The sequence below is a fragment of the Protomyctophum parallelum genome, assembly GCF_964188405.1.
Source record: "Protomyctophum parallelum genome assembly, chromosome: 12".
NCBI lineage: Eukaryota > Metazoa > Chordata > Actinopteri > Myctophiformes > Myctophidae > Protomyctophum > Protomyctophum parallelum.
The window spans coordinates 25,159,637-25,185,697 of NC_139712.1; the positions used below are offsets into that span (position 1 = coordinate 25,159,637).

Genomic DNA, 26,061 nt, shown 5'->3' on the forward strand with positions numbered 1-26,061 from the left:
TCATTGTTGTGTACAATCTGGTAGAGTATGATAATACAATATAATGTATACGATTGCTGTGGTTTTATTTTGTATTTCACAACTTGAAATGGGACATTCTGTATAATGACTACTTTTACTCTTGGTAGCCTACTGCAAGTAGATTTTGATGCCAATACTTTAGAAGAATTTAGAACGTCCTTGTGAATCTTTGGCATCTGCGACTGTGATGCACTTGTAACTTTAAGTATTCTAGACCAATTTCGCTCCATCAAACACCTACCGCTGGTGGCCTTCTACATCCCTCATGCGACAACGAGGTTAAGATAATTGAATTTGAAAAGTCAATGACTTCCCTGCATGAATCCACTCCTGTCCTTATAGCCTCACATGGTGATACTAATATCACTGTGTGGATATTAGTCTCGTCCCCGTCAGTGTTGGATTTCTTTCCTGTAATGTCCAGCCCACATATTTGCATGTTGGTCATAGCCTGGTTCCAGACAAATCTAGTTGGCTCGTCACCACAATTGAGAGGAGCCACACAAGGGCTCTATGCTAAACCTATTATAGTTTTTATACTATTTTGATTTTTTTTTGTAATAGTACAACTAGCCGATCTACATCTATCGACACCTTGTGAGCTTGTAGCTATTTTAACTATTCAAAAATGTTTTTCAAAATAGTAAAAAAAAGAAGAGCCCTAATCTGCCTGGGGCAATTATGCATTGCAAAGGCAGATGAAGGCTGGCTATGCAGGCCACTCCTGTCCAGTCCTGTCCTGTCCCATGTGCAATCCTCAGTAATGCCCACTGGAATGATCATGTTGAGCACTACACAAACATTTTATGGCACTTGACTGACCATTAATTGAGGTATAAGAAATTCCCCAATCTATGTGCTTTTGACTTGAGGTCCCCCAAGGTTGTCTTCGTCCCGTCCCCCAGTCCCCCTAAAAGGGCCACTTCACCCATTTTGCAACCAGATCTTATTTTAATTATGTTTGGGAGACACAACACTTTCCTGGGGTTTTTATGCGGGTAATATCTGTTTTTAGATATTTTAGCAAGTGTCCATGGGCTCCATGATGTCACAGACACTGGGCTCACTTACTTCCTGGACTACATGTTGTCTCAGTAAGACAGCCCTCCCCCTATCCACAAGGAGGAGCAGTGCACCAAAGCATTATAGAAATCCAGTCCAGGAAGGAAGTGAGCCCAGTGTTTCAACCTTGAAATACTGAAATAATCTAAGACCACAAATTACCCACATAAAAACCCCAGGAAAGTGTTTCTTGTCTCCCAAACATCATTAATTAAAACAAGATCTGGCTGCAAAAGGGGTGAAGTGGTCCTTTAAGCCCAAACCGCACCAAAGGGTTGGGTAGGGAAAAAACGTTAAAAAAAAAAAAAGATAAACCACACCAATGCAGCCATTGGTGTGGTTTGTCCCGACCCGACCCTTTGGTGCGGTTTGGGTATTAAACATGAACTCACGTTTTACCATAACTTAAACTCAGTCAAACAGCAACAATACAAAACAAGTTATTACACAGCAACACCCTCAAGAGTTAACTTGATGTAAAAAAATATGATGTCTTTCTGGAACAATGCATTTTGTCTAACGTACAGAGTAGCCTACAGTAAACCGCTCATTACCTGCTCAGTGTCAATGACCTCCTCATCATGCAGGTAAGAGTTGAGAGTTTTGCTGACGTTTGGCCAACGCGATGGTCCAACACATGACCTATCTGACCTCTGCCCACCTTTTAAAGAAAGACACTTTCCATTGTTATGTCCGGATAGTAATTTAAAGGGATATTTCACTTTCAAAATACAATTTGGGTAAATTGCTCGATAAGTATTTTAGATGTTTGATATTTTATTGTATCTGCCCCGCCCCCTACTAATAATGGGTACCTATGTACCAGCTAATTGGTGCTTTGCGCTATCCCTGCCATGAAGCAACTACTGTACACTATCAGTAACGTAGTAAGGTAGTTTTAGGTATGTTTTTTTCTGCACACACTGAAAAGATCCTGTTGGAGCGAACTGGTCCATTTGGTTCCATTTGCACACGCATCAAAGTTAATTGACACTGATAAGGATTTTACTGTTTATTCAACATTCAATAACAAATATAGGCCTGTATAAATAAATATATAATTTGCACACTATCTAGTATAGACAATAATCTATCTAGTATAGACGAGGGAACAGGCTGGACAGCTGTGGAAAGCGTTGGATGGACCGCCGACATTTGGACTGCTAAACAAAAGCTTTTCCGCATCGACTAGCCAATCCACAGCTGACCGGGCGGAGACTAGGGAACACATCATGCTGTAGTGTAGGTAGTGAACTTATTTTTTCTAACCTGTACACAACCTATATACATATTTAAGCGTGATGATTAAGTTGAAAACGAGTAATACACTGTCTGGATGTCATCTTGAATTGGATTAAAAAACGGAGGATTTCTGTAATCAGTAGCAGCAAATGGGTGACCTTCATTTTTATTGGCTTTTATTGATGTGGGCCTCGAGTCGACACGTCATCACGCAGCACATTTTCGTTTTAAGGAAGTAATTACATTTAGATTTTATGGACTTTTGATATAAAAACACACAAAAAACGAGAATTTTCCAGTTTTTTGGCATCCATTGTTAGGTATGCCCACATGGTGACCACGGATATGGTCAAAACGTGTGAAATTCCACACGTTTCATTTCACTACACCTTTAAGGGACATTGAAATGTCTCATCCACTCTATTCACTCATTGAAGCTACTCTAAAACGAGGTATTAAAGGGACATTGCAACTCCTTATTAAGGGCTGCATGGGGAGGTGACTGCGCTGTATGTTGCCATCGCTACAAAGCAGCATATACTGATGACAAAATCTAATGATGACGCATGGTCTCATTATGTCTCCATGCACAATTCCACCGAGGCTTGAGAAAATTGTTAACACGTTACTTTGGGAGAAAAGGTCAATGTAATATTATTATTCGTTATATGACTCCGTACTAACGTGTTTTATCCTGTTACTTACAGTGGGGTAAAGTACATTTACTCAAGTACTGTACTTTAATTTTGAGCTATTTTCTTTTTTATTTCATTTCATTATTTCCATTCTACTTCCACTATATCTCAGAGGCTAAAATTGTACTTGACTCCACTATAATTATTTGAAAACTTGAGTTACTAGTTACTTTGTAGAATTTGATTATTATTACAAAACATACATTAACCAGCCCTAGTATGTATACATTTCAGCCATTTCGAGCTTGTAGATTTTCAATACATTTTCATACATTTGAATACTTGAAATGTGACATTCTGTATAATTATTACTTTTACTTTTGGTACTTCACCTACATTTTGATACCAAATGCCAATACCTTTTGTACTTTTACTCAAGTATATTTTAATTGAAGCAGAGTATTTGAGTACTATAACTCTGAGTAGAACGCCAGCCTTACGCATTTTCACCCTTCTGTCAACCAACCAGAAAACAAACTACACAATCAGCCCTATAGGGGGTGCGCCACCCATGCCCCTTTTAGCGTTCAGCTTCACCAGGCATGTCAGTGTCCATATGGATTTGCGTTCAACGTCGGGGCATCATCGTCTCAGCTCCGTTTGGGAGTTCCGTTTCCTCACGACATACGTGCATGGCTCTCAAATAGTTACAGTATATATCAGCTAGAGAGCGGACAGCCCTGTCCCCTGCTATTAATTTCAATGGAAGTTGCTCAGTAGACGCCTCTTCCGGCTCTGGGCCGTGTGTCTTTGTTGAAGGAAACCTTTTCCTGAGATTCCTTGCGAAGCATGAAGCATGAAGCTTGCCAAGGTTCCGCGTGCGTAATGGAGACACGTCTCTCCAATGAACCGCAGCGACCAATGAGGCATCAACTTTGTGTTTGTTATATCTATGACCAGAAGAACACTACTTCCACATCTTTTTTCGATTCGGACACCAAACATTTGGTGTCTAAAATTACGGACATGCTGCCAACGAGCGCTCCGTGTCAAACCCCAAGCTGCTGCTGCGGCGAGGTGGGTTTACTCGTGCTAAATACACGGGACAAAAAACAAAAAAAACACCCCTCTGCAGTTCCCGCTTTGGCCAGTAGGGGGTGTTTGGCGGCTTCAAACATTGGCCCGCCGCTCTGTCTGTCGCTCTCAGTCCGTCTTCCCGTTTTTGCGAGGCGGCGGCAGCGGCGACGCGTTGTCTACTTTGGGCGATGTGGTCCGCGGCGGCGAGCGGCGGCACTGCAGCATCCGGTAGCAGCCGCGGGCGATCCTGTGCATCCACATGACGTTCATGAGGTCCAGGCAGACGCTGGGGAGGATCCAGGCCACACGGGCGCCCGGCGACAAGCGGTAGTAGGCGGCCGTGCCGATCACGGCGTACATGCGGCTGTAGTACAGCGGCATGACGGCGATGCGCACCAGGAAGAAGACGGCCGCCATGGCGGCGCCGTTGGCCATGTTGGGACGGGAGGACTTGGCGTAGCCGAGCACCTCGAAGAACCAGCTGGAAAAAAAACACACGCGCGCGCGCGCACACGCAGACACACACACAGGTGGGAAAGTAATTAAGTACATTTTATATATACGTATACCGTATAGTTACAATTTTGAGGTATGTTGTACTTTACTGGAGTAATTGGTGATACAAATTACAAAGCTTATGGATGCATAGCAAGTGTTACCTACATGGGTATTCATCTTTAGGGCCCCAAATTAAACGTGTCTTAAGTACCAGGTCTTATATTCCCTAACTTGAGTAAACTAAAGACCTGGAGGCGTGATCAATGCCATTTGGCTATTCTGAGTGGCTAAAGAGCATTGATCATGCCTCCAGGTCTTTAGTTTACTCAAGTTAGGGAATAAGACCTGGTACTTAAGACATGCAAAATACAGCCCAAAGTGTTTTTTGCCCCAGAAAGCACTATAGTGTCTATTTAAAACAGAGGTTTTTGACTGGGGAGTCATATTTTGACAGCATCAACTGCCTGTCATAATTTCACCCCCCTCCCCATCTAATTATTGAACAGTATTTGGATGTTGATATTCCTTTTGTATCCATCCTTAGGGCCCCAAATCACACCTTAGAAAGCACAAGTGTCTACTTCAAACACAAAGTGTGTTTTGTCTGGGGAGTCATATTTAATACTATTTCAACCCCTTCCCTATCTAAGTATTTAACAGTATTAAGATGTTGATTATGTAATCATCTTTAGGGCCCGAAATTTGTCTATTTAAAACACAGAGGTTTTTTGACTGGGGGGGTCATATTTTGACAGCAGCCTGTCATAATTTCACCCCCTCCCTAATTACTGGACAGTATAAAGATTTATATTCATTTTGTATTCATCTTTACGGACCCAAATCATATACGATAGAAAGCAGTGTGTCTATTTCACTAAAACTAAGTCAATCTTTGCTGTCAAAATCAACAGCAAATCACAGAGGCAATGGGATGGGGTCACGTGGAGGAGATCGACCTACCGCTGGTTGACGCACGGAGTGGAGAACTCGGCCAACAGACGGAAGTTTGCAAAGTATGGCAACATCCCTTCACCCTGTAAGAACACAAGGTGAGAACTTCCGCACAGTATAAAGTATGACAACATCCCTTCACCCTGTAAGAACACAAGGTGAGAACTTCCACACAGTATAAAGTATGACAACATCCCTTCACCCTGTAAGAACACAAGGTGAGAACTTCCACACAGTATAAAGTACTGTATGACAACATCCCTTCACCCTGTAAGAACACAAGGTGAGGAAATCCACACAGTATAACCCATTCTGGGCGGGAACCCCTTTTGGTGTCTTACCCCCTCAGGCCTATTTGGGTTCTGTACAGTATGTACAGTATTCAAAAATGTAATTGTTTTGATGCTGCAATATAAATATTTGAAGTTTTTCCAGAAAACTTAGGTCAGGCTTTAGAAGGCGTTTTTAGAATCGGCCTTAGGCCTAAATGGGATAAAGTATGGCAACATCCCTTCACCCTGAAAGAACACAAGGTGAGAACATCCAAACAGTAAAGGGATACAACGAGACTATCATTAATGTCATTTTAGCCTCTCAGACCCTAAACTATATTGTTTAGTTGTTGTTGTATAAGATCTTGTCCACAATTCCATGCTGTATTGATGTGGTACCATTAGGAGGCAAACTATTGATCAAAAATGACAATTATTCTTCATTCTCTATTGTGTAGACTTCTTGTAAATTAAAGCGCAAATAACATGCATTTTAAAACTGCTTTTAATATTTAATAATCATATGGTCTATGTCCCTCGAAGTTATTTCTAATGGTTTGAGCCTCAATCACCACTCTGATATAACCAGGCCTTGGCATTTCTTTCTGGACTTTGAAAGCAGTTTTAGCTGCAGTACCACAATGTCCTGAGGTGGTGGGGGTGCTGATATGCATATTATTTAATATTTGAGTCATTATAATACTGATGCTAGATAAAACCAGGCTTGTTTCCATTCCATGCCAGCTTGGAAAATCAACAATGGTGGACATTGTAAACAAAGTGGAAATGCAAATTTGGAACTGAAGACTGAAGAAGTAGGGGAATTATACAAAGTAGGGTGACAGTGATGACATCACGATGAGGCCAAAATCAGTCGAGCTGTTCCTGAGAGCAATTCCATTAAAACACCTGATATGATATGAAGGCCTGATTGTTCAAAATTGGTTATTTGTGGGGATAGAAAACACATATGGGAGCCCCAAAAACACAAAAGAAATTGAATTGAATTTTATGTTATAGGTCCTTTAAGTAACTTAACTCTTGAGAGCGTACGATGAAACCAAATGGACCTGTAAGGGTCCATTTGGTTTCATTTTACGCTCTCAAGAGTTAAAGGTCCATTTGGTTACCAACTCTCCATCAGTTAAGCTGGTTATAAGACTAAGAGCACGGTCACACCACACCACCACAGTTTGCTGCCGTTTGCAGATTTCTGCAGAAAAGGTGAAAAAAAAGCTCCATTCCCATTGAAATGCATTGGCAGAATCCCTTCCCTCATAGGTGGAATAAAAGTGCAGTGTGACCGTGATCCCCAGAGTCAGTCGGTTCAGAGGTGGGTGAAATAGGCCAGTTACTGTAGTAGTTGCACAGAATGCACATTCTCCAATGTAAGACTGCACTGCAGTGCTTGGTTCTCAAACATCTTTGTCTCAGGTCAATTTCCCAGGCCTGGATTAAAAATTTTACTTTAGTGGCGCTTAATCCCCATGGGCCACGGCCCACAGCTTGCAGGGCACTGTGCCTATTTCAAGTAGGTACAGCTGTTGCTTCCATCGAAACCGTACTCATTATAGGTCACCGATTTCAATGTAATGCAACACAGGATCCCTCGCTAGTGTTTTTGCTCATCCAACAGCTAGCTGCCATCCCACTAACTGGCTAATAATAATAATCTTTATTGTCCCAAAGGATATTTGTCTTCACAATCTGTTCAACAGTTCAACACCCACATTAAAAACAACACAGAGCACATAACACCAAGACAAAACAAAAAACAAAAACAAAACATGAGGTCCCCACTGTCTACAGAACCATCCTATCGGCGGGGCAGTTTGTTTAATGCCGCGATGGGGTGTAGTAGATGGGGTCGTTGCCCAGTGCCAGCCATATTTGTAATACTAATGTCCCAAAAGCTAGTGGATGTTGACATCGGTTTGAACCGCAAGTGAAAGTCGGCCAGGTCACAGGTCAGGCCAGGTCACAGTAGTGGATTTAAGCCTTTCTATCCTAGCGATCCGTTTTTTTATCAGTCAATCTCTGGTCTAATCAAGGACCTAATATCGCATTTTTTGCAGATTATGAGCCATAATGCATATAGAGGCGGTTTGTGCGGGTGCACGGGCGTGCGCACGGGATTTTTGGCAATTTTTACGTGATCGGCGCTCAGTGTTAGCTAAATATGCTACAACATGCTACATTCGATGCGAATCAACTGCCGATTAAGGTGGATTAAACAAAGCTCGCCTTTATGGCTCTGGCACGCTGGACAGACTAAAGGTAAGCTCGTCTTAACGGCTCTGGCACGGAAACTGTTTTAACCACTCGGTGGGAGGAGACTCGGAAAATAGCAGATCCAATCGGGGAGCAGTGGTGATCGTGCTGGCGGCGGCCACTTGTGCGGCCGACACCCCTGGACACCATATAGGGCGCCACGGCACACACTCAAATGCCCTTTAGATCGAACCCTTCTGGGGACAAAATGTCACCTTACATTATTTTAATGTGATGCCAGTATTAAGGATATCTCGGCTAAAACTAGAACAAGACTGCTTTTCTGAGTATAGGCCTGTGTGTGTGTGTGTGTGTGTGTGTCATATCAAAGACACAATATGCGACCTCTATCGGGACACATAATTACCCCCCCCCCCCCCCCACACACACACACACACACACACTGAAAGGTATTAATGTAGTCTGTGTCCTGGTGTTGCATCCTGTGCCGATAGATGCGGATACAGGACACCGTCGTCAGAATCGAGTAACAGCAACGTCATCATACCGGATGATTTCACATTGTCCTTGACTGCAGGGACATCAATACAGCTCCACTTTAACATTAAACCTGCTGCTCCTATTGTGATTTTTGTCAAGATGCTTTTTTTTAATTAGAGCCAAATGTGCATTGCAGTGCAAGCCGGACGTCTTGGTAGCAGAGAGGTCTGTGTTTCTTCACTTAATCTATTAGGCTCACAAATACAGAACACATGTTTTGTCCGTGTTCTGTGTCTTGTGTGTGTTTAACCAAATCTATGCCAACCTCGAGATATCTCGTGTTTAGCTACTAATGGCCGCCCTAATGCATTTCCAATGGAAGTCACCTGGTTTGACCAAACATGTGTGTTTGATGGGAGGAGGGGGGAAGAACACAGCCATCAAAAAAAAAAGTTTGGTCAAACCATGTGACTTCCATTGGAAATGCATTGGCGCGGCCATTAACACATTTAGTACAGGAAGTGCCTTCAAAATAAAGGCTATAGAGTGCCAGAGTTGTCTGATCGCTTTTACTTTGAAAGCCATGAAACAGGAAACACTTGCCTAAAAAAGTTGACTTTACAAAGGGACCTCACATCCCCGATCATCTTAATATATTGTTTTATGCTCCAAAAAACGTTCATATTTTGCGGGAGAGACGGATGAGGAGCAGAAATGAAGCGCCAGCATATCGATCCATTCATCACCGCGGAGAGCGCCTTGGATTAGGAGATACGAGTCATTCTTTCCGCCGCGACATGGGAGTCAATGACAAGCTAATAGTTGCACTGAGCGTTAGCATACGGCAAGCGAAAAGCGAAATGCCAAAAAAAAAAATAGGAAAAATTCTGAATATTCTTATCTCGCCCCGCGTCGCTGGGACGTCGCTAGGACGTCGCTAGGACGTCCTCACACGTCAATAGTACTAATATTTCGGGGTCCTTATGACGTTCTCAGACGTCCTATGTACAAAATCTGTTAAACACAGACAAGTCACAGCACACGGACAAAACACATGTTCTGTATGGCCTCATACACATATCAAACGCATTGTCTGTCTTTTGTCTGTGTTTAATGGCCACCACAATGCAATTCCAATGCGAGTCACATGTTTTGACCAAACATTTGTGTTTGATGGCTGTTTGCCCACCTCATAGACACATGAAAAACTGGAAAAATGTTTGGGACAAATCTAATTAGCGTGGTTGCCCATTGGCAAGCAGACTGTTGTTAATGCTGCACACTCCGTTTAAACACATTTAAGTCATGCAATAACTCTCTATTCTCCCCTCCGATTGGCCAGCGATTCGGTAAGGCTCTTCCAGAGGCTTTTGTGCGCTTTGCCCTCATCCGTTTGGACAGCATACAGTACGGTGACATACCCAACTATCCGTTTGGACAGCATACAGTACGGTGACATACCCAACTATCCGTTTGGACAGCATACGGTGACATACCCAACTATCCGTTTGGACAGCATACGGTGACATACCCAACTATCCGTTTGGACAGCATACGGTGACATACCCAACTATCCGTTTGGACAGCATACGGTGACATACCCAACTATCCATTTGGACAGCAGACATAATGCTTAAAACACAAAAAGGGGTTCCCGCTCCGAATGGGTTTAGTGTAACGATAGTTGATATACACGTTAACAATTAAGTAATCATAAATGTTATAGTTGATATTATTCAGCAACATTCATTGATAGTAAATAGCAGAACAGCAGCCTTTGATAACACATAGTGAGCCAGCCACTATAGACGGAGCAGCAGTTAATAGCCATGCAGAGGAAACAGAACATGTTTTTCATACATGTTGCTTATAAGATCAGGGCCTGATTTCCACAACTCACCCTCTGCACCAACAGTAATTTAACATTAAATTGTAGGCCTATTGCCACTAAAGATATCATTAATTGTCTCCACCAGGCCGAAGGCATGTGGGGAGAGTATGTTTTGCACTCCGTCCGTCCGCGTGTCCGTCCGTCCGTCCGTGTGTCCGTGTGTCCGTGAACAGCTAATCTCGGCCACCGTTAACCCGGTCGATGCCAAATTTTGCACACACACTCCCTGGATGCCAACCATGAACCTCTGCCCCAAACTTTCCAGAACGGCCTGTTATAGCGCCACCAGGAGGCCGCTTTGTGCAAAACAAGTTTTTGCACAGTACACCTACAGATTTTGTCCAAACATCACGCAAATTGGTACACAGTCTCTCTAGAGCCATTCAACGAAACGGGTCTTTCAGATTTATCAGACTCCATCCTGATTGGTTAAGATTGGCTTCCAAAGTTCACAGGAGTGCTCAGTTTCAAACAAAATGCTGCAAATCATGAACACATCGCGTGATTTCCGTGAAATTGTGCACCCACATTCCCACTAGGCCGAGGACGAAATGCCACATGAACAATTTCAACTCAGCCTCAAGGTGGCGCTATAACTGGCCGAAAAGTGTTTTTACCTCTAACTGCACGGATCTGTGGATAACCTGGTGGAGACCTGTGCCCGGAAGGGCACTTTTTCTAGTTTAATTATGAAATGGTAGGCCTATTGCCACTTGACAAATCCCATAGAACCTAATAACTGCACGTTATCTAACATAGTTGCTCATAGAAATGTTCTGGGCATGAGTCATATCTCAACTGTGGGAATTGATTACTTGTGTTCAATAGCAGAGATGAGTGATTGATTGATTGGTTGATTGAGTCATTGATTTATTGATTGACGGACTGTAGTAATATTAATAATAAGAAGCTTTGCGAAACCCAGCCCTGATACAAAGCCATGGCTTCACAGTTCACAGTTGACAACATGGCTGACATTATTTGACATTAATTTGTGGAACATCATCATCATCATCACACACTAAACTCCAGAGAGAGTCTCTTACCTGGGAGGCTGAAACAAAAAATAAACGTCCATTGAAACTTACGATGATGTGGCACATAACTGTACCACTTAAGGTGCACCCGCACTGATGGCCCACACACATACTGTACAAGGTGCACCCGCACTGCTGTGCCACACCTACTGTATAAAGGTGCACCCGCACTCAAGTTACTAGCTATTAAGGGGTGCCTGCGTTTGGTCCGACATACCATTGGTCCGAACGACAATTTACCTCAAACCCTATAACCATAACCGCAAGCACAGAGCACGGTCGTTAACGGACCCCTCACCAACCTTACTCCGGTCGTATTAACGGACCCCTCACCAACCTTAATCCGGTCGTTTTAACGGACCCCTCACCAACCTTAATCCGGTCGTTTTAACGGACCCCTCACCAACCTTACTCCGGTCGTTTTAACGGACCCCTCACCAACCTTACTCCGGTCGTATTAACGGACCCCTCACCAACCTTACTCCGGTCATTTTAACGGACGCCTCACCAACCTCAATCCAGTCGGACCAATGGTATGTCGAACCAAAGTCTGCCTCCCGCTGTTAGCATGGGCATGCTCATACGTCTAGGTACTGGTAACTCCATACTGTGACTGCAGGGCAACCGACCGCAAAAAACTGCAGACGAGACAGGAACCAGAAGTCTCTGTCTAGGTTATAACCACATGAACACTAGCATCCCTATCGTGGGGGGGGGGGGGGGGGGCAAATAGCCGATCTGCAAGCTCGCAACGCAAATCGCTGTGAGCTTGTAGATCTGCCATTTCCGGCAAAGAGGTTTGGTGTAAAAGGGACATGACTTGGCATAGTGTTTTAGAACGCCATGCTTTTTTGGTAAATTAAATTTCCCACAACCCGACTTCACGTCGTTTTTACCCGAACTGTGGCGACAGCTCAACTAAGTAGTTGCATGGGTTCTGAAGCTCTTTAAATTTGTTTGCGTTCTAGCTGTATAGCAGTGGACAGACAGAGACACACAGACGGATTAGAGGAAATCGAATAGATGCGACCACTGCCGGAGGCGAAGAAGAAGTGACGACAGAGGGGAATACTAAAGCATGCTTTCTTTCACTCAGTCTAGTCCAACATTACTGTACATCCATCGCTGTGGCTATTAGTGTACAGTAGATTATTTGCATTATATAACTTACAAAACACATTTAAATTAGTATTAGCATAGCACACAGTTCAAACAGTTATACACTCACCACGGCACCACTGGCTGTTATAGTTATGGATTAACGCACGAGCGTTCTAAACCTCAGCTTTTTAAATTGGTCATTTTAAATGGAAAAGGTTATTACTGACAAAGTGACAATCATATATGTGATTTGCTAAAAGAAAGATTATCTACATGACATAAAAACAAACTCGAAATACTAAAAAGAAAAGAGTCTATAAGGAAATGTTCACTTCAGGGGAAACAACAAATTTCACTGCGGTAACGTGTGTGACTAATCGTAAGACTTGGACTTTGACCTCGGAGGGAAGACTGGTAAGATGGACAGTGTCGGTAGGCCAATCAGAGGCAGGGGAGTGTCGGGAGGCCAATCAGAGGCAAATGTTACCATTGTCAGAGACGGACGGTAGTATTGAAAACAAGCTTATTGAGTACCCGTTATCAGTATTGTTTGACTCGACATTTCATCGCATTCTTTCAGTCAACATCTACGTGGCGTCTGGAATGAGAGGTGTCCAGTAACAGAAGGGCCTGGCTAGTAGTTCATGTCATTTTTCAGGACAGACGCATTCCCTGACTCGCCTTTTATAATATGGTTCTTTCCTGGTTCCTTTCCTATACTGCAATCAACAGACGGATGCAAAAGAAAATGCAAGTGTCACATTTAGGGATGGAGCTCATTAATTTGTATTGATAACGAACACCTTATCGATCAGGCTTATTGAGCCGCGTTCTTATCGAGCCCACTATTGAGCATTTTCTATTATTTTGTGGAAAGACGGGAGACAATACATTCTGTATAGAACCAGTATATTTTACTAGGGCCTTCAACTACAGTACTTTTCTAACAAACGGAAGGCAATTGAACTTTTTACCACTAAAATAATATTCAAGGAACTGTTAATGGTTAATATTTGTACAGACAGTGACTGTGAAAAGCGTAATGTTGTTTACTCGGTTGGCAGGTATCAATACACTTTTAGACGTTTGTGCCAGCGTGTGCGATTATCTTGATCGCCTCTTGTCTTGATTGTTTAAACATGACGTCATGGGCTGCTATGCTCGATAGCAGGCTTGATAAGCCCAAAGCTTATTGATAACGGGTACTCAATAAGCTTGTTTTCAGGGTATTGGTTATCGTCGAGCTCCATCCCTAGTCACATTGTAGGTAAAAGCCCATTGTAAATGGAGTCCATGAAATATTAAAATGTCTTTGAAAAATCACACCAATGTAATGTGTGAACCGAGCGGTGCAGAGAGAGAGAGAGTCTGAGTGTGTGCGTGTGTGTGAGAGTGTGTGTGTGTGCTGCCTAAACACACATACATACATGGGGACATAGAGACACACACGGCCATGCTGCTCAACAGCGACAATTTAGGTCACCCAGCCGTGTTGCAGTTGTCCGTACTCAGACAGACAAAGTATACAGACATGCAGACATATACTGTACACATAAAGTCACTCTTAGGAGTGGTTGGCACTGCATTTAGTTTGCTTGCCAGCCGCTGACGCATGAAATAATAACGCTGAGCATGATTACTCAGCGCGGTTAAGTTTTCCCCAATTAGAATGCACTGACAAAACACAGAGACTGCTGAGCGACACAAACTGCATGTATCTTTGCATGTGGTTTGTATAGAAAATTCGTCTGCGGTTGTTGGGGAAAGAAAATAGTTGCGGCAGCAATGTTTGAACCCAGGTGGTATGGATTGGGAGCCTAATGACTGACTATAACGAGACACGCTACGCAGCTGAGCTGCCAGAAATGCTTTTTCAGGCTGCGTCAGAATGTGAAAATGCCCCCTGCGTGTATCTAAGAGGACAGAGGCACAGTTATTGACTCGGCACAAAACATATTGTAGGTTATTAAAGTAGGTTAAAAGTAATTTGCCATGCACATTTAGCACAGCAACTTGGACCGCTCAGCTATGCATCAGAAGCATGTTGTGAATGTCCACATGCACATTCAGCCTCGCTGAGCCCTGACGCGTTCAGCTGCAGTTCAATACGGGAAGGGGCTCAGTATAAAACTAAAGGGAGGGGGGAGAGCATGGTATCTGTGAGCGCAAGATGGAGGGGGGAGGGGCATCAGCCATTATCATCATTGAGCATTCCATGCTAAAAAGATAATACCATTGCCATACATTAATATAACCTGCGACAGAGCCTTTATAACGATACCCGGAGGATGCTTTAAAACCAAGGGCGAACAGCACTGCTCTTCACCGCTGACTGAGGAAGACACTTCATTACACTTAGATGTCGAGAGCCTGTGACACGCTGTAGCTTCACTACGCTTCCATTAGCACACTAAGACAATACGCTTCCATTACCGCGCCAAGACCATACGCTTCCATACACCTCCATAACGCCAAGACACACACATGTCTCCCACCCTGTCTCCCATTAAACTGACTCAACAGACAGAGTCTTTCACACCTGATACTATAATGGACTGACTCAACAGTCTTTCACACCTGTTCCCACCTATCAGACTATAGACTGACTCAACGGACTGAGTCTTTCACACCTGTCCCACCTATCAGACTATAATGGATTGACTTCACCCAGCGTCAGAGGACAGTGCTGTTCGCCCATTGGTTCACTCCTCCCCGTCTCATCTGGCCTGACCAATAGGGAACTCACCAGTACATAGTAGTAAGCATACAACGCTGCCATGTGATGAACTACAAAAAACTTGTCGCCTATTGCCTTCCAATAGTAACATATTAGCAGCAGATCTGAAAGAGAGAGAGAGAGAGAGAGAGAGATAGAGAGAATTAAAGGTAAATAAATCACAAACAAAACACAGCAGTTGTTTCAAGATTGCTGATATGGTCCAAAGTCACTATTCGAGACCAATCAAAAATGATGAGTCAAATGGGACATTGGTTGCTTTAAATTAAATCTAACCATTCTCATAAACATATTGTACATGACCGTGGCTACTGTATATAGCAGGGGTTCTCAACGTTTTTGGCTCGGGACCGCCGGAAATGCTTTGGCCATGTCTCGCGACCCCCGCCCTGCCCCCCCTCCCCCCCCTCCCCACCCCCAATACAAATTGACTGTGACGTCTGGGCCCCCCACCGTCGATATTTACAATGACCTGTACCCTGGTTTTCTTCAGTGCAAAATACGTTTCATACGTTTCAGGGTTCCTCTCACCAGATATGAGGTAGCCGGTTGTGATGGCAACGTTGATCTTCACCAGAGTAGGATCTCCCCTGTGAGGAACAGAATCACATTGTCAGCATGGCGTTGAAATGTCTGATTTAATACTCGGCCGTGCGCTGACGTGAGCTTGTAGATCGGCTATTTCGACACCTGCACACAACCAAGTACACAATGACTTGTCTTTTGGTTTTACTGGATCTCTTCTCCGACTCCACCAGTCCCTCCCTAACATTTTACTCTAGTTTTTATCTGTTGACGAAATTGCCAGTATATTTGGTCTTAGTTTTAGTCATCATAGCTTCATTTTTATTTAGTTTGTCAGTGAAAAAAGGTCATAAAAACAAAGAAAAAAGGTGGTCGTGGAACAATGCATTACATTCTTGTGAGAACACGCTCAAATCAAAAGGCATCACTCCCTCAAAACTCCCTCATAATCTTCCAGAGAAACACTGCAAGTCTTCGTGAGAATTAAAAAGGACGGCTTTATTGTCATGATGTGCCAATGTTGTAACATCTTTGGCTCACTGTAACTAAATGTTGACCCTCTGGACAAGCCAAGGAGGTTTAATTATTAAACCATAAGCGATATCGTAAAGACAGAGGTTGGAAGAAAACGGAAGTGATGTAGGCCAATAAATTTATGGCGCTTATAAAACTTGGATAACATTGGATAACTGCCATATACATTTTATTGTTGATAGATTGCATTAGATAGATTGCATAGATTATTAGTTACTCATTATATTCACTGTGGACAAGTCCATATTTATAGGCCAACATAGACTGACTGGACATAAATCAGCCTCATATCCACCGGCGACAATCTGTACATACAGTACGCACATTAGTAGGCACAGTAATAGATTTATATTGGTGATATAAATTATTAAATACACTGACATCTCTGGCAGATAAAATTACAGCATGTCTGACTCATCTCATATTTATGCGTATTAGATTTAAGGAGACTTTTCAAAGTGCTCAAAGCGCTTTACAACCAGGAACCATGAGCAGAGGAAGGCAGGAAGAGCATGGAGTCTAGTGAGCTTAAGTAGCCTGCCCAATTGGTCAGCTGACTGCCGCATCGGCGAATGACGTGTGAGACTTGCACACACTTATAGGCCCACATAGTAATGCAGCATGTTAACCCTTTGAGTATTAGGGTTCAGTGTCTTCTTGCCCAAGGACACTTCGACATGTGGACAGGAGGAGCCGGGATTCGAACCACCGACCCAGGGATCATTGGACGACCTGCTCTACCTCCTGAGCCACAGACGCCCTGAGATAGATGCCTACATCTTTACATTATGTCTAACTCATATTATATTTATATTACAAATTATGAATTACATTATATCTGACTAATGATTCTCATGTTTATTTTACAGGTATGTATACACTTTTAGTGCCACTAATGTTCTGCAGCACTCTCGCTGTGGTGCCAGCCGGATGCCGGGAGCTTTTATTCTGAAGCATTTCACTTGCCCGTTTCCCTTTCTCTCAAAAATCAGGAAGGGAAATCTACCATTTCTACATTTGTTACCGCAGCATAGCACCACCTATCATCGGTAGGAACCTCCAAAAATGTTAAGGCAATCTGTCGGTGAGCACATATAACACAGTTGAAACACAATAATGAGACAGACACAATTCAGAGTTTCAGAGTATTGGAATAGATTGTATTCGAATACGTGGACAGCAGTGAAGCGTTACAATGGAACACCGTACTGACCCCAACATCTCAGTCAGACTTCAGCTTATATACCTTTCCTACCCCCCCTCGGGGAGAAGGTGGGTCCTAACACACAAGTCACAGGTCAAATGTCAGTGGGAACAGAGAATAGCTTCTTGTGGCTTAACAGCTGCTCATGCCTTGGTTTATGACGTCCTTAAATATAACTCAGGTATCCCACATTTCCTTGACACATTGCGCTATAAACTTATTTCCTAGTGAATCCTAGTAGTGCTGAGGCCTGCCCTGACTATCTGCCTGCCAGCATGCCCTCCCCCCCAAGGCTGTACAAACAGCCTTGGACTTTGTCATGTTAGTGTTTGAGCACCCGCTTCGACTGTAAAACGGACCAGTCACGTGATGTGACGTCTCTGATCGAAGGAATCTAATCAGATGATAGAAGCCGACTGAATTATTTTCAACGGAGTAGGTCGCATAATATGTAGAACAAGCCCTTATCAACCGAAATAATCAAGGAGAACTACCGACTGAGCCGGTGGGTCGGCAGAGCATGCCCATACTAAGTCAAAACAATCAGACTGATCCGTACTGATAACTGCGGTCTTGTCCATTGATAACAGTCGAATCGGGTGGTTTGAGTCGATCTGACACTTAAAAAAAAAAAAAAGTTCTAACCGACTGAGTGTGTATCAGTACCAGCAGCATAGCAGATCAGGGTTTTAACCCATTTAGACCTGAGGCCGAAATGCCTTCTAAATCCTGACAGTTTTCTGAAAAAAAACCATGTTTCTATGTCAGCGATTCTCAAACATTTTCATGTCAAGGACCCCAAAAATATACTGTATGTATTTGGCCGCCGACCCTCATTTGAAAATATGTTGTTCCAGGGATCCCCCCAGAAGCAAAGATTTGAGTTAAAAACGTTCGCTCTGAAAGAATATATATCCAAAGATCTGCGTCACATTTTCACGATTTTTCAAAAATAGCAGATGTACAAGCTCATAGCGCGGCACTCGGTACCACGCTATGATCTTGTAGATCTGCTATTTTTCAATAGCCAAAGTATAACATAATGTTTAAAAACACCAAAAGGGGTTCCCGTCCTGGTTTTAACAGGCTCAGTGTGTATCAGTACCAGCAGCAGAGCAGGGTTCGGGTTCTCACCAGACTGGGTCTTGGTTGACGTTGTCGTCGAACAACAGGATGTAGAGGCAGAACAGCGCCACCAGCAGGGCGTGGAGCGTCGACACCGTCCTGAAAGACACGTCCCAAAACAAAACAAAAGTCATGACCTGCTATATACTCTCTGAAAGAGTACGGGACAACGCTCCACACATCCCAAACTCTTCTCCCTTCTGACTCCAAAACTATGGAATGAACTTCCCACTGCAATCAGAACTGCAGACTCACTCAGTCCAAATCTTCTGCCATAGTCTGAAAACCCATCTCTTCAGACTCCATCTTAGCCCGTAGCACTTTCCGTAGCACTTGCACTTGCCCTAGCCTCGACGACCTTACAGGCATATATGCAAAGGCTGAACTTATGTAATTTAGATATAATTTTATGTAGACAGCACTCTATATAGTATATTCCACTGTTAGGTTCTTAGCTTACGTATGATTCGATGACTGTTTGATTGTTTATGTATTTCCATGTGTTGTTCAACTTGTTCTTGTAAATCGCTCTGGATTAAGAACGTCTGCTAAAATGACTAAATTGAAAATTCTAAAGACATGTTCCAAACAGAACAAATGTCTGATTATCTGCTGTAGATGATCTAACCTGTTCGAGATGCAAACGTTATTTTAGAGGGCCTAAGATTATGTCCCAACCAATCCATTAAAACCAGTAAAGCATCGGGGAAATTCTTTAGGTCAATTTAGATTCGTTTTTGCGTTGGCTATTCAAAGATTGCAGATCATACATCATGTTGTACGTCTGTGATTTTGTGAGAACAACCGATCTAGAAGGTATTTTGTACAGTATAGCGGCAGGTATTGAAGGCTAAAGGAATGTAATACAAGAAGAAACACGCTGAACGTTTGTTATCCTCACTGTAACTACTGACAGACAATCAATGGCCAATATGTCATTAAGGCAGTCCAATACTCTGCAGTCAGTCAGTCAGTCACAACAGCAGACAGCGTGAGTCTGACGGACGGACAGCCTGCTTTAATACAGTCTCTGCACTGCAGACATGTGCCCACAAAGAGGAGCATACGGTAAGTGACCTCCAGTGATCCGTTGCCACTTGCCAATTCAATTTTCAATTAACCTAATCTGTTTATTTAATTTGCTCACGATGTGTCTGGTTAATGTCAGCCGATACCGATATTGACCGATAACGGCGATTATCGGGCCAATACCGATAATGTGGCAGTACATCCCGATCTCAAATTATTTGCGATTAGACGATTATGTCATAATTGTGGGCGCTAAGTCTACGGGTTTGTGTCCTTTTGTATTTGTATGATAATCCCCATAGGGGGATCTTAGATCGACCTCATATCAGAACTGTGTTTGAAAAATAAACATGTCATCCCGGGCCGTTTCACTCATATGGATATGCAGAGTCAACTGACTGAGAGAAAACGCTATTGTTACTGCTGCCAAATTAGTTACATTTTCGCTAGAAACAGACTGTATCAAATATGAGTGACTGATTGTCGTAGACGATACAGAGACACATCCCCGACAAATATTGTTAATTTTTTAACCACAACAGAGACGATTTTAAGATGACCCCATGTTATTTCTCCATAGAGAAAAAATAAAAGTCCACCATCTCCTTGGAACCAGGGGATGAGCGAGTGACGTCAGGACTTCGGCGCTCTATAGAGCACCAAACTAATTCAGTAGCAGTTGAACAACAGCGTTTTCTCTCAGTCAGTTGATTCTTCATATCCATATGAGTGAAACGGCCCGGGATGACATGTTTATTTTTCAAACACATCGCCTCATTATATGAGGCCATCTAAAATCCCCCTATGGGGATTACAATGCAAATAAAAAGTACATGACCCGTGGATTTGCGCCCTCTACCAATATCGATGCGAAGTCTTGGGCGTTCCATCGAGTTACCTGGAGTTCCATTCCACCTTCTGCTGGTCGCCGAGGCGGAGGAAGCCACGGCTGACGCGGGCCGACACCCACGGGCTGACCCTGTGGAACAGCAGCTGGAAGGAGACGAAACTCGTCACCGTGATGACCGCGATCAGCTGGCTGAAGGCATCCATGGTCGCCCGACATCAACCCCTCTGTGAGGGGGAGAGAGAGAGAGGGAGAGAGAGAGAGAGAGAGAGAGAGAGAGAGAGAGAGAGAGAGAGAGAGAGATTTAGTTTAGTTTATTTAGGATCGCCAATATTTTGTACATTACACCTGGCAACAGCTATTCTTCCTGGGGTCCTCACAGAATACATTCAAAAGAAAGAAAAGTACATTACAGCATAACAAATACGGTTAGTGCATTCACTCTAGATTACATTAACTGGTATATTGACAAACAGAATAAAAATGTTGCCATATGTATAAGAAAATCCTTCAGTCTTTTCTTAAAATGCCCTTTACCCTTAAGTTCTGTGATGCATACTGGTAGAGAGTTCCAGAAAGTCATTGCCCTGTACATGACTGTATTCTTCATTGCATCAGTTATTGGCACTGTAAATCGATCCATTGCAACAAGTCTGGTATTGTGACTGTGTGGGAGCGTACCTACGTATGTTCCGCAGAACACACACACACACTTGCCTACTTTTGGGGACCGGGGCCGGAACACACACACACACACACACACACACACACACACACACACACACACACACACACACACACACACACACACATATGCCTACTTTTGGCAACGCTCTTATCATACGTGTATGGTATCGATGATAGACTAAAGTGTTCTCGGCTATATTCATATAATCCTTAATCCCCATGTACTAATTTAGACGGAAGTTAAAGTGGGTCATGTTTGCAATTGTAACAGCTGAAATCAATAATAGCCTACATCAGAATTCCGATATTAACCTGCAGGCCGCATGTGGCTCCCGAGCCACTTGTAGCCACTTGTAACCCCCCCCCCCCCCCCCCTCCCCTTTTCCCTTTTTTCATAATAACATGTTAACTTCAGAACTGTCCACAGCCTCCATGGTTGATGGGGAACATGGAACATTTTATAGAACCGTTTCTTTTTTTTTGAGTGGGGAACATAGAACCTCTTTTTGGTTGAGCGGGGACCGTTTCTTATATGTGGGGAACATAGAGCCTTTTTTGAGTGGGGCACATAGAACCTCTTTTTGGTTGAGCGGGGACCGTTTCTTATATGTGGGGAACACAGAGCCTTTTTTGAGTGGGGCACATAGAACCTCTTTTTGGTTGAGCGGGGACCGTTTCTTATATGTGGGGAACACAGAGCCTTTTTTGAGTGGGGAACATAGAACCTCTTTTTGGTTGAGCGGGGACCGTTTCTTATATGTGGGGAACACAGAGCCTTTTTTGAGTGGGGCACATAGAACCTCTTTTTGGTTGAGCGGGGACCGTTTCTTATATGTGGGGAACACAGAGCCTTTTTTGAGTGGGGCACATAGAACCTCTTTTTGGTTGAGCGGGGACCGTTTCTTATATGTGGGGAACGTAGAGCCTTTTTTGAGTGGGGAACATAGAACCTACAGACAGATCTTCCACGTTAGTGGCAGACATACGTATATATAAATATAGTGAACAACAAAGGAGTCGCACCTAAGCAACTTCCTTGTGGAATTCCACAGTGAATATGTTTAGTGTCTGAGAGACTCCCATTATAGTATACTCTATGTGATCTGCTGGATAAATAGCTTTTTTATCCACCTGCAGATAAGGTAAAACCAGACATATTTTTCCATTAGTTTAGCAAGAACTGGCAGAATGCTAATAGGGCAGCTTTAGAATTATTTGGTATTGGAATAACTTTAGCTTCCTTCCATATCTGTGGACACACCCCCCACATCAGGCTTTGGTTAAAAATGTGAGTAATTGGATTAGTTACCAGGTGTACAGCGAGCTTCAGTAACTTGCCATCAAGGTTATCCAGTACTTTAGGAAAACATTTGTATTTTTACTCAAGTGCTTTTACTTGTAACAGAATAGTTATATATTGCAGTATTGGTACTTTTACTTAGGTAAAACATGTGAGCATGCATACTTTTTCTGTTATACTGGCTCTGACAACAATCTCAACAAGGCATCTGAAATATAATACATTATATAGGCCTGGGCCGTGGATCAGCGGTCCAGGCACCTTGGCCGGTAGCCAAGTGTGCCGCAGGTTCGACTCCCGATACCAACGGCCTTTACTTGCCCCACCCCATCTCTGTCAGCTTACTGTCTGTCCCTCTATGAAAGCCACGAAAAAACCCCCATTGTAATACATTATATAAAAACAAAACACACTGAATTTGATGTGTTCAAGACTGTGTTTCTCGTGTCATTGTATAATGATAATGATGAAGATTTAAATTCTGCCAGCTGCGTTCTTGTGTAAAAGGATAAGAACCATTACTTTTGACCACTTACCTCAGACTCTAAACGGTACAGTTGAGCGAGTGTCTCTTTATCCATTTTGTCTGATCTGTTCCATCACAAACTCACAACGCATTTAAAAGGTGCAATACGTGAGAGCTTTTGCTTGGCGAGCTATAAGCAATAAGCCTTAACACACCTGCTGCCGGGAGCGGTCGTCCGGTCAATGTTTAACTAACGCCTAGAAGAGGGAGATCTCTAACTGATCTCTAACTGACCTTAACCGGAGATGATGTGGAAAACATAGTGTACACATCATGTCACGGTGTGAGTCAGGTTGAGTGTATAGGACCCAAATGCAGGATGAGAGGCAGTCGAGGTACAGGCAAAGTCCAAAACACCTGAGGCAGTTAGAGAACAATATACATCAGGAATCTCCATATATGGAGTCACCAATCAGCCAAAAAGCTATAAAATAAAGCAGCAATCTCTCTTCACCTTTTGAATTAAATGTTTTCAAACGGTAGCCAACAAATCCTGAGTAATATGCAATATGTGCTATTTTGTTTTTTACAAAGAAATATGGTATAATATTACTGTTTTGCAGAGTAATACATGACCTCAATCGTCAGTGCTAAACTTTTTTTTTACTATTTTGAAAAAGATTTTTGAATAGTTCAAATAGCCGACATACAAGCTCACAATCACAACGTGTCGATGTATTTCGGCTAGTTGAACTATTTGAATATGTTTTTCAAAACAATATGGAACAGCCTTGTTGGAGATCTTACATCTAGTAGTGTTCATGCCTTCAGGAAGAGGCTGAACTAATTCTCAGTAATCCTACAAAGCTAAAGGACTTGTAATGATCCAACATTCAGTTTCTATTTACCCCTGACTGAGTAGCTGCAGATCACTGGTCGGCTCTTTGAATAATGTTTTCTCAAAGCCTGTGTCTGCCTAAGCGTAATAAGCCTAATCCGACATTCGGGGGTGTCACCCAAAAAAGTACAGTGCCGTGTGGGCAGCGGTGCCTCAGGGGTAGAGTGGGTGGATGGTAACCGCAAGGTTGCCAGTTCGAACCCGGGCTCCCCCAGAGTTAGAGTTGAAGTAAAAATTAGGATAGGCAACGTTCAAATCACACTTGAAAACACATTTGTACACTAAAGCCTTTCCTTAGATGTATCATGTTGCTCATTTTATTTCATGTCCATGTATGTATATGCCTTGGTTCTATTATTGTCTTACACTGTCTATTTTTATGCATTTCATTTGATTGTTGTTGGTTATCCTTTGACACTGTAAAACACTTTGTAAACATTGTTTTCGAAAAGCGCTTCATAAATAAAGTTTATTATTATTATTAGTATTAGTATTAGTATTAGTATTAGTATTATTATTTATATTATTATTATTATTATTTTCTTAAAATTGTCATCTGCCTATCTTAAAAGTTTATCATCTGCAGCTCGGTTCTGGTTACCTTTACTTCTTGGAAACGATACTGCAAAAGGGGTTTTCCCCACGGCTTTTGGACTGGCTCGACCCCTGCTCTACCCGTGCAGGGATATCCCGATATCGGAGGTTCCAAACGGAGCTGTGTGGAGGCTACTTACTCTAGGGCTATTCAGGGTCAACGTGAAACATAGTATCATGCTAAATACAGAGTGCATGTCATGTTGTGGAATGTGCTACATGGTCAACTGGCGGCCCGGGGGCCACATGCCGCCCCCACCTTCACTTAATGGGGCCCCCAGTTTAATATCGGTATCGATATGTTATTGATTTCAGCTGTTACAATTCCAAACATGCGAACATGACCCACTTCAGTCTATATTAATGACTAGTCTTAAAATGTATTTTTTGTCAAATAATAGGGAAAATAGCCGATCTACTAGCTCAAAACGCGTCGCAGGGCGTTTGAGCTTGTATATTAGCTATTGTTTTGTTGCTAATATGCAATGTGGTCCTCTGGAGTGAGTGTGGAAATATAGTGGCCCTCTCCATCGTCAAAGTTGCCCACCCCTACCTACCAGGCAAACACATTAAATAATGTGTCTATAGCCTACTAGTACTAGGCAACCGCCTAACTCAGCAGCATGTAGATCACAGCATGTGTTGTCATAACATTATTGTACAAAAGGTGTTTAAAGCTTTTAGCCTCAATGCTATACAGCTGTCAGGCCTAACTGTTTAGACAAAACAGCCTTTGTGCATAAACTAAAGTTCTAAAATTAGCAGCTTGCACTCATTGCCCCCGCCCCCCAGCCTGTATAATGTAAATAGCCATATATTGCAGCCAGAGTGAAAGTCTTGCACACTGTAACCTGTGTGTGTGTGTGTGTGTGTGTGTGTGTGTGTGTGTGTGTGTGTGTGTGTGTGTGTGTATAATAGGCAATAATAATAACAAAGATCTAGCGGAGGAGAATCAGGCCTATGCCTTAAACTTTAAAGCAATTTGTTTTGTATTTGCTGAACATTAAATCATTAGATTACAGTCAATTTTGTTTTTAATACATGAACAAAATAATAATAATAATGAAACAAAAAAAGAATCATACCTTAATTGGCTGGTGCTTTTAGAGGAAGCATGCCTGCCTCGATCTATATCAGCCGCATTGCCTGCCAAGCTGCATGCTGCGAATGTTATGAATGTTGTGAATGTTTTAAGGGTATAGTCTAGAAAATAAGACCCCACAGCCGCGTATACAGGCATGCCCTGCGCGGTGGTCGTTCGTTATTTAAGTGTCAACTGTCAATATACGTAGCCTAATGGGTGCAACGAAAATAAGACTGTGAAGAAAGAATTGCTACTTACTGTCCAGATGTCATTCAGAGGGTCTGCGTGCGTGTCTGCTGGGGAAGGCTCGGTTCTGTTGTTGGAGAGAAATCCAAAGCCATGTCGAGTCATGTTGACACTTGACATAGAGCTGCACTGTTTTTTACTATACGCTCATTATGACGACAGTCTGACTATTATCGTCATTATTATCGTCACGACGGAAAACGTGCGTTATTATATTGTTGTTGTTGCCACGCACGCTGTGTGAAACGCACTGCTTGATGATGGTGGTGGTGGAGCGAGGTTACTG

The 26,061-nt window shown here is 42.9% G+C and overlaps 1 protein-coding gene across 2 annotated transcripts; it reads right to left on the reverse strand.

Annotated features, from left to right (window-relative positions):
• Positions 1-1,389: 1,389 nt before the first annotated feature.
• On the reverse strand, positions 1,390-26,061 carry tlcd4a (TLC domain containing 4a). 2 transcript variants are annotated; one of them, XM_083778518.1, is made up of 7 exons: positions 25,788-26,061; positions 20,552-20,727; positions 18,634-18,723; positions 15,768-15,826; positions 15,246-15,340; positions 5,496-5,569; positions 1,390-4,518 (listed from the first exon to the last, which is right to left on the reverse strand). In XM_083778518.1, the coding sequence occupies exons 2-7, from the start codon at positions 20,704-20,706 to the stop codon at positions 4,164-4,166; spliced, it is 828 nt and encodes a 275-aa protein (XP_083634644.1). In that variant the 5' UTR covers positions 20,707-20,727; positions 25,788-26,061; the 3' UTR covers positions 1,390-4,163. The 2 variants fall into 2 exon arrangements, with proteins under 2 accessions (XP_083634644.1, XP_083634645.1); XM_083778519.1 differs by lacking the exon at positions 25,788-26,061 and adding an exon at positions 25,531-25,667.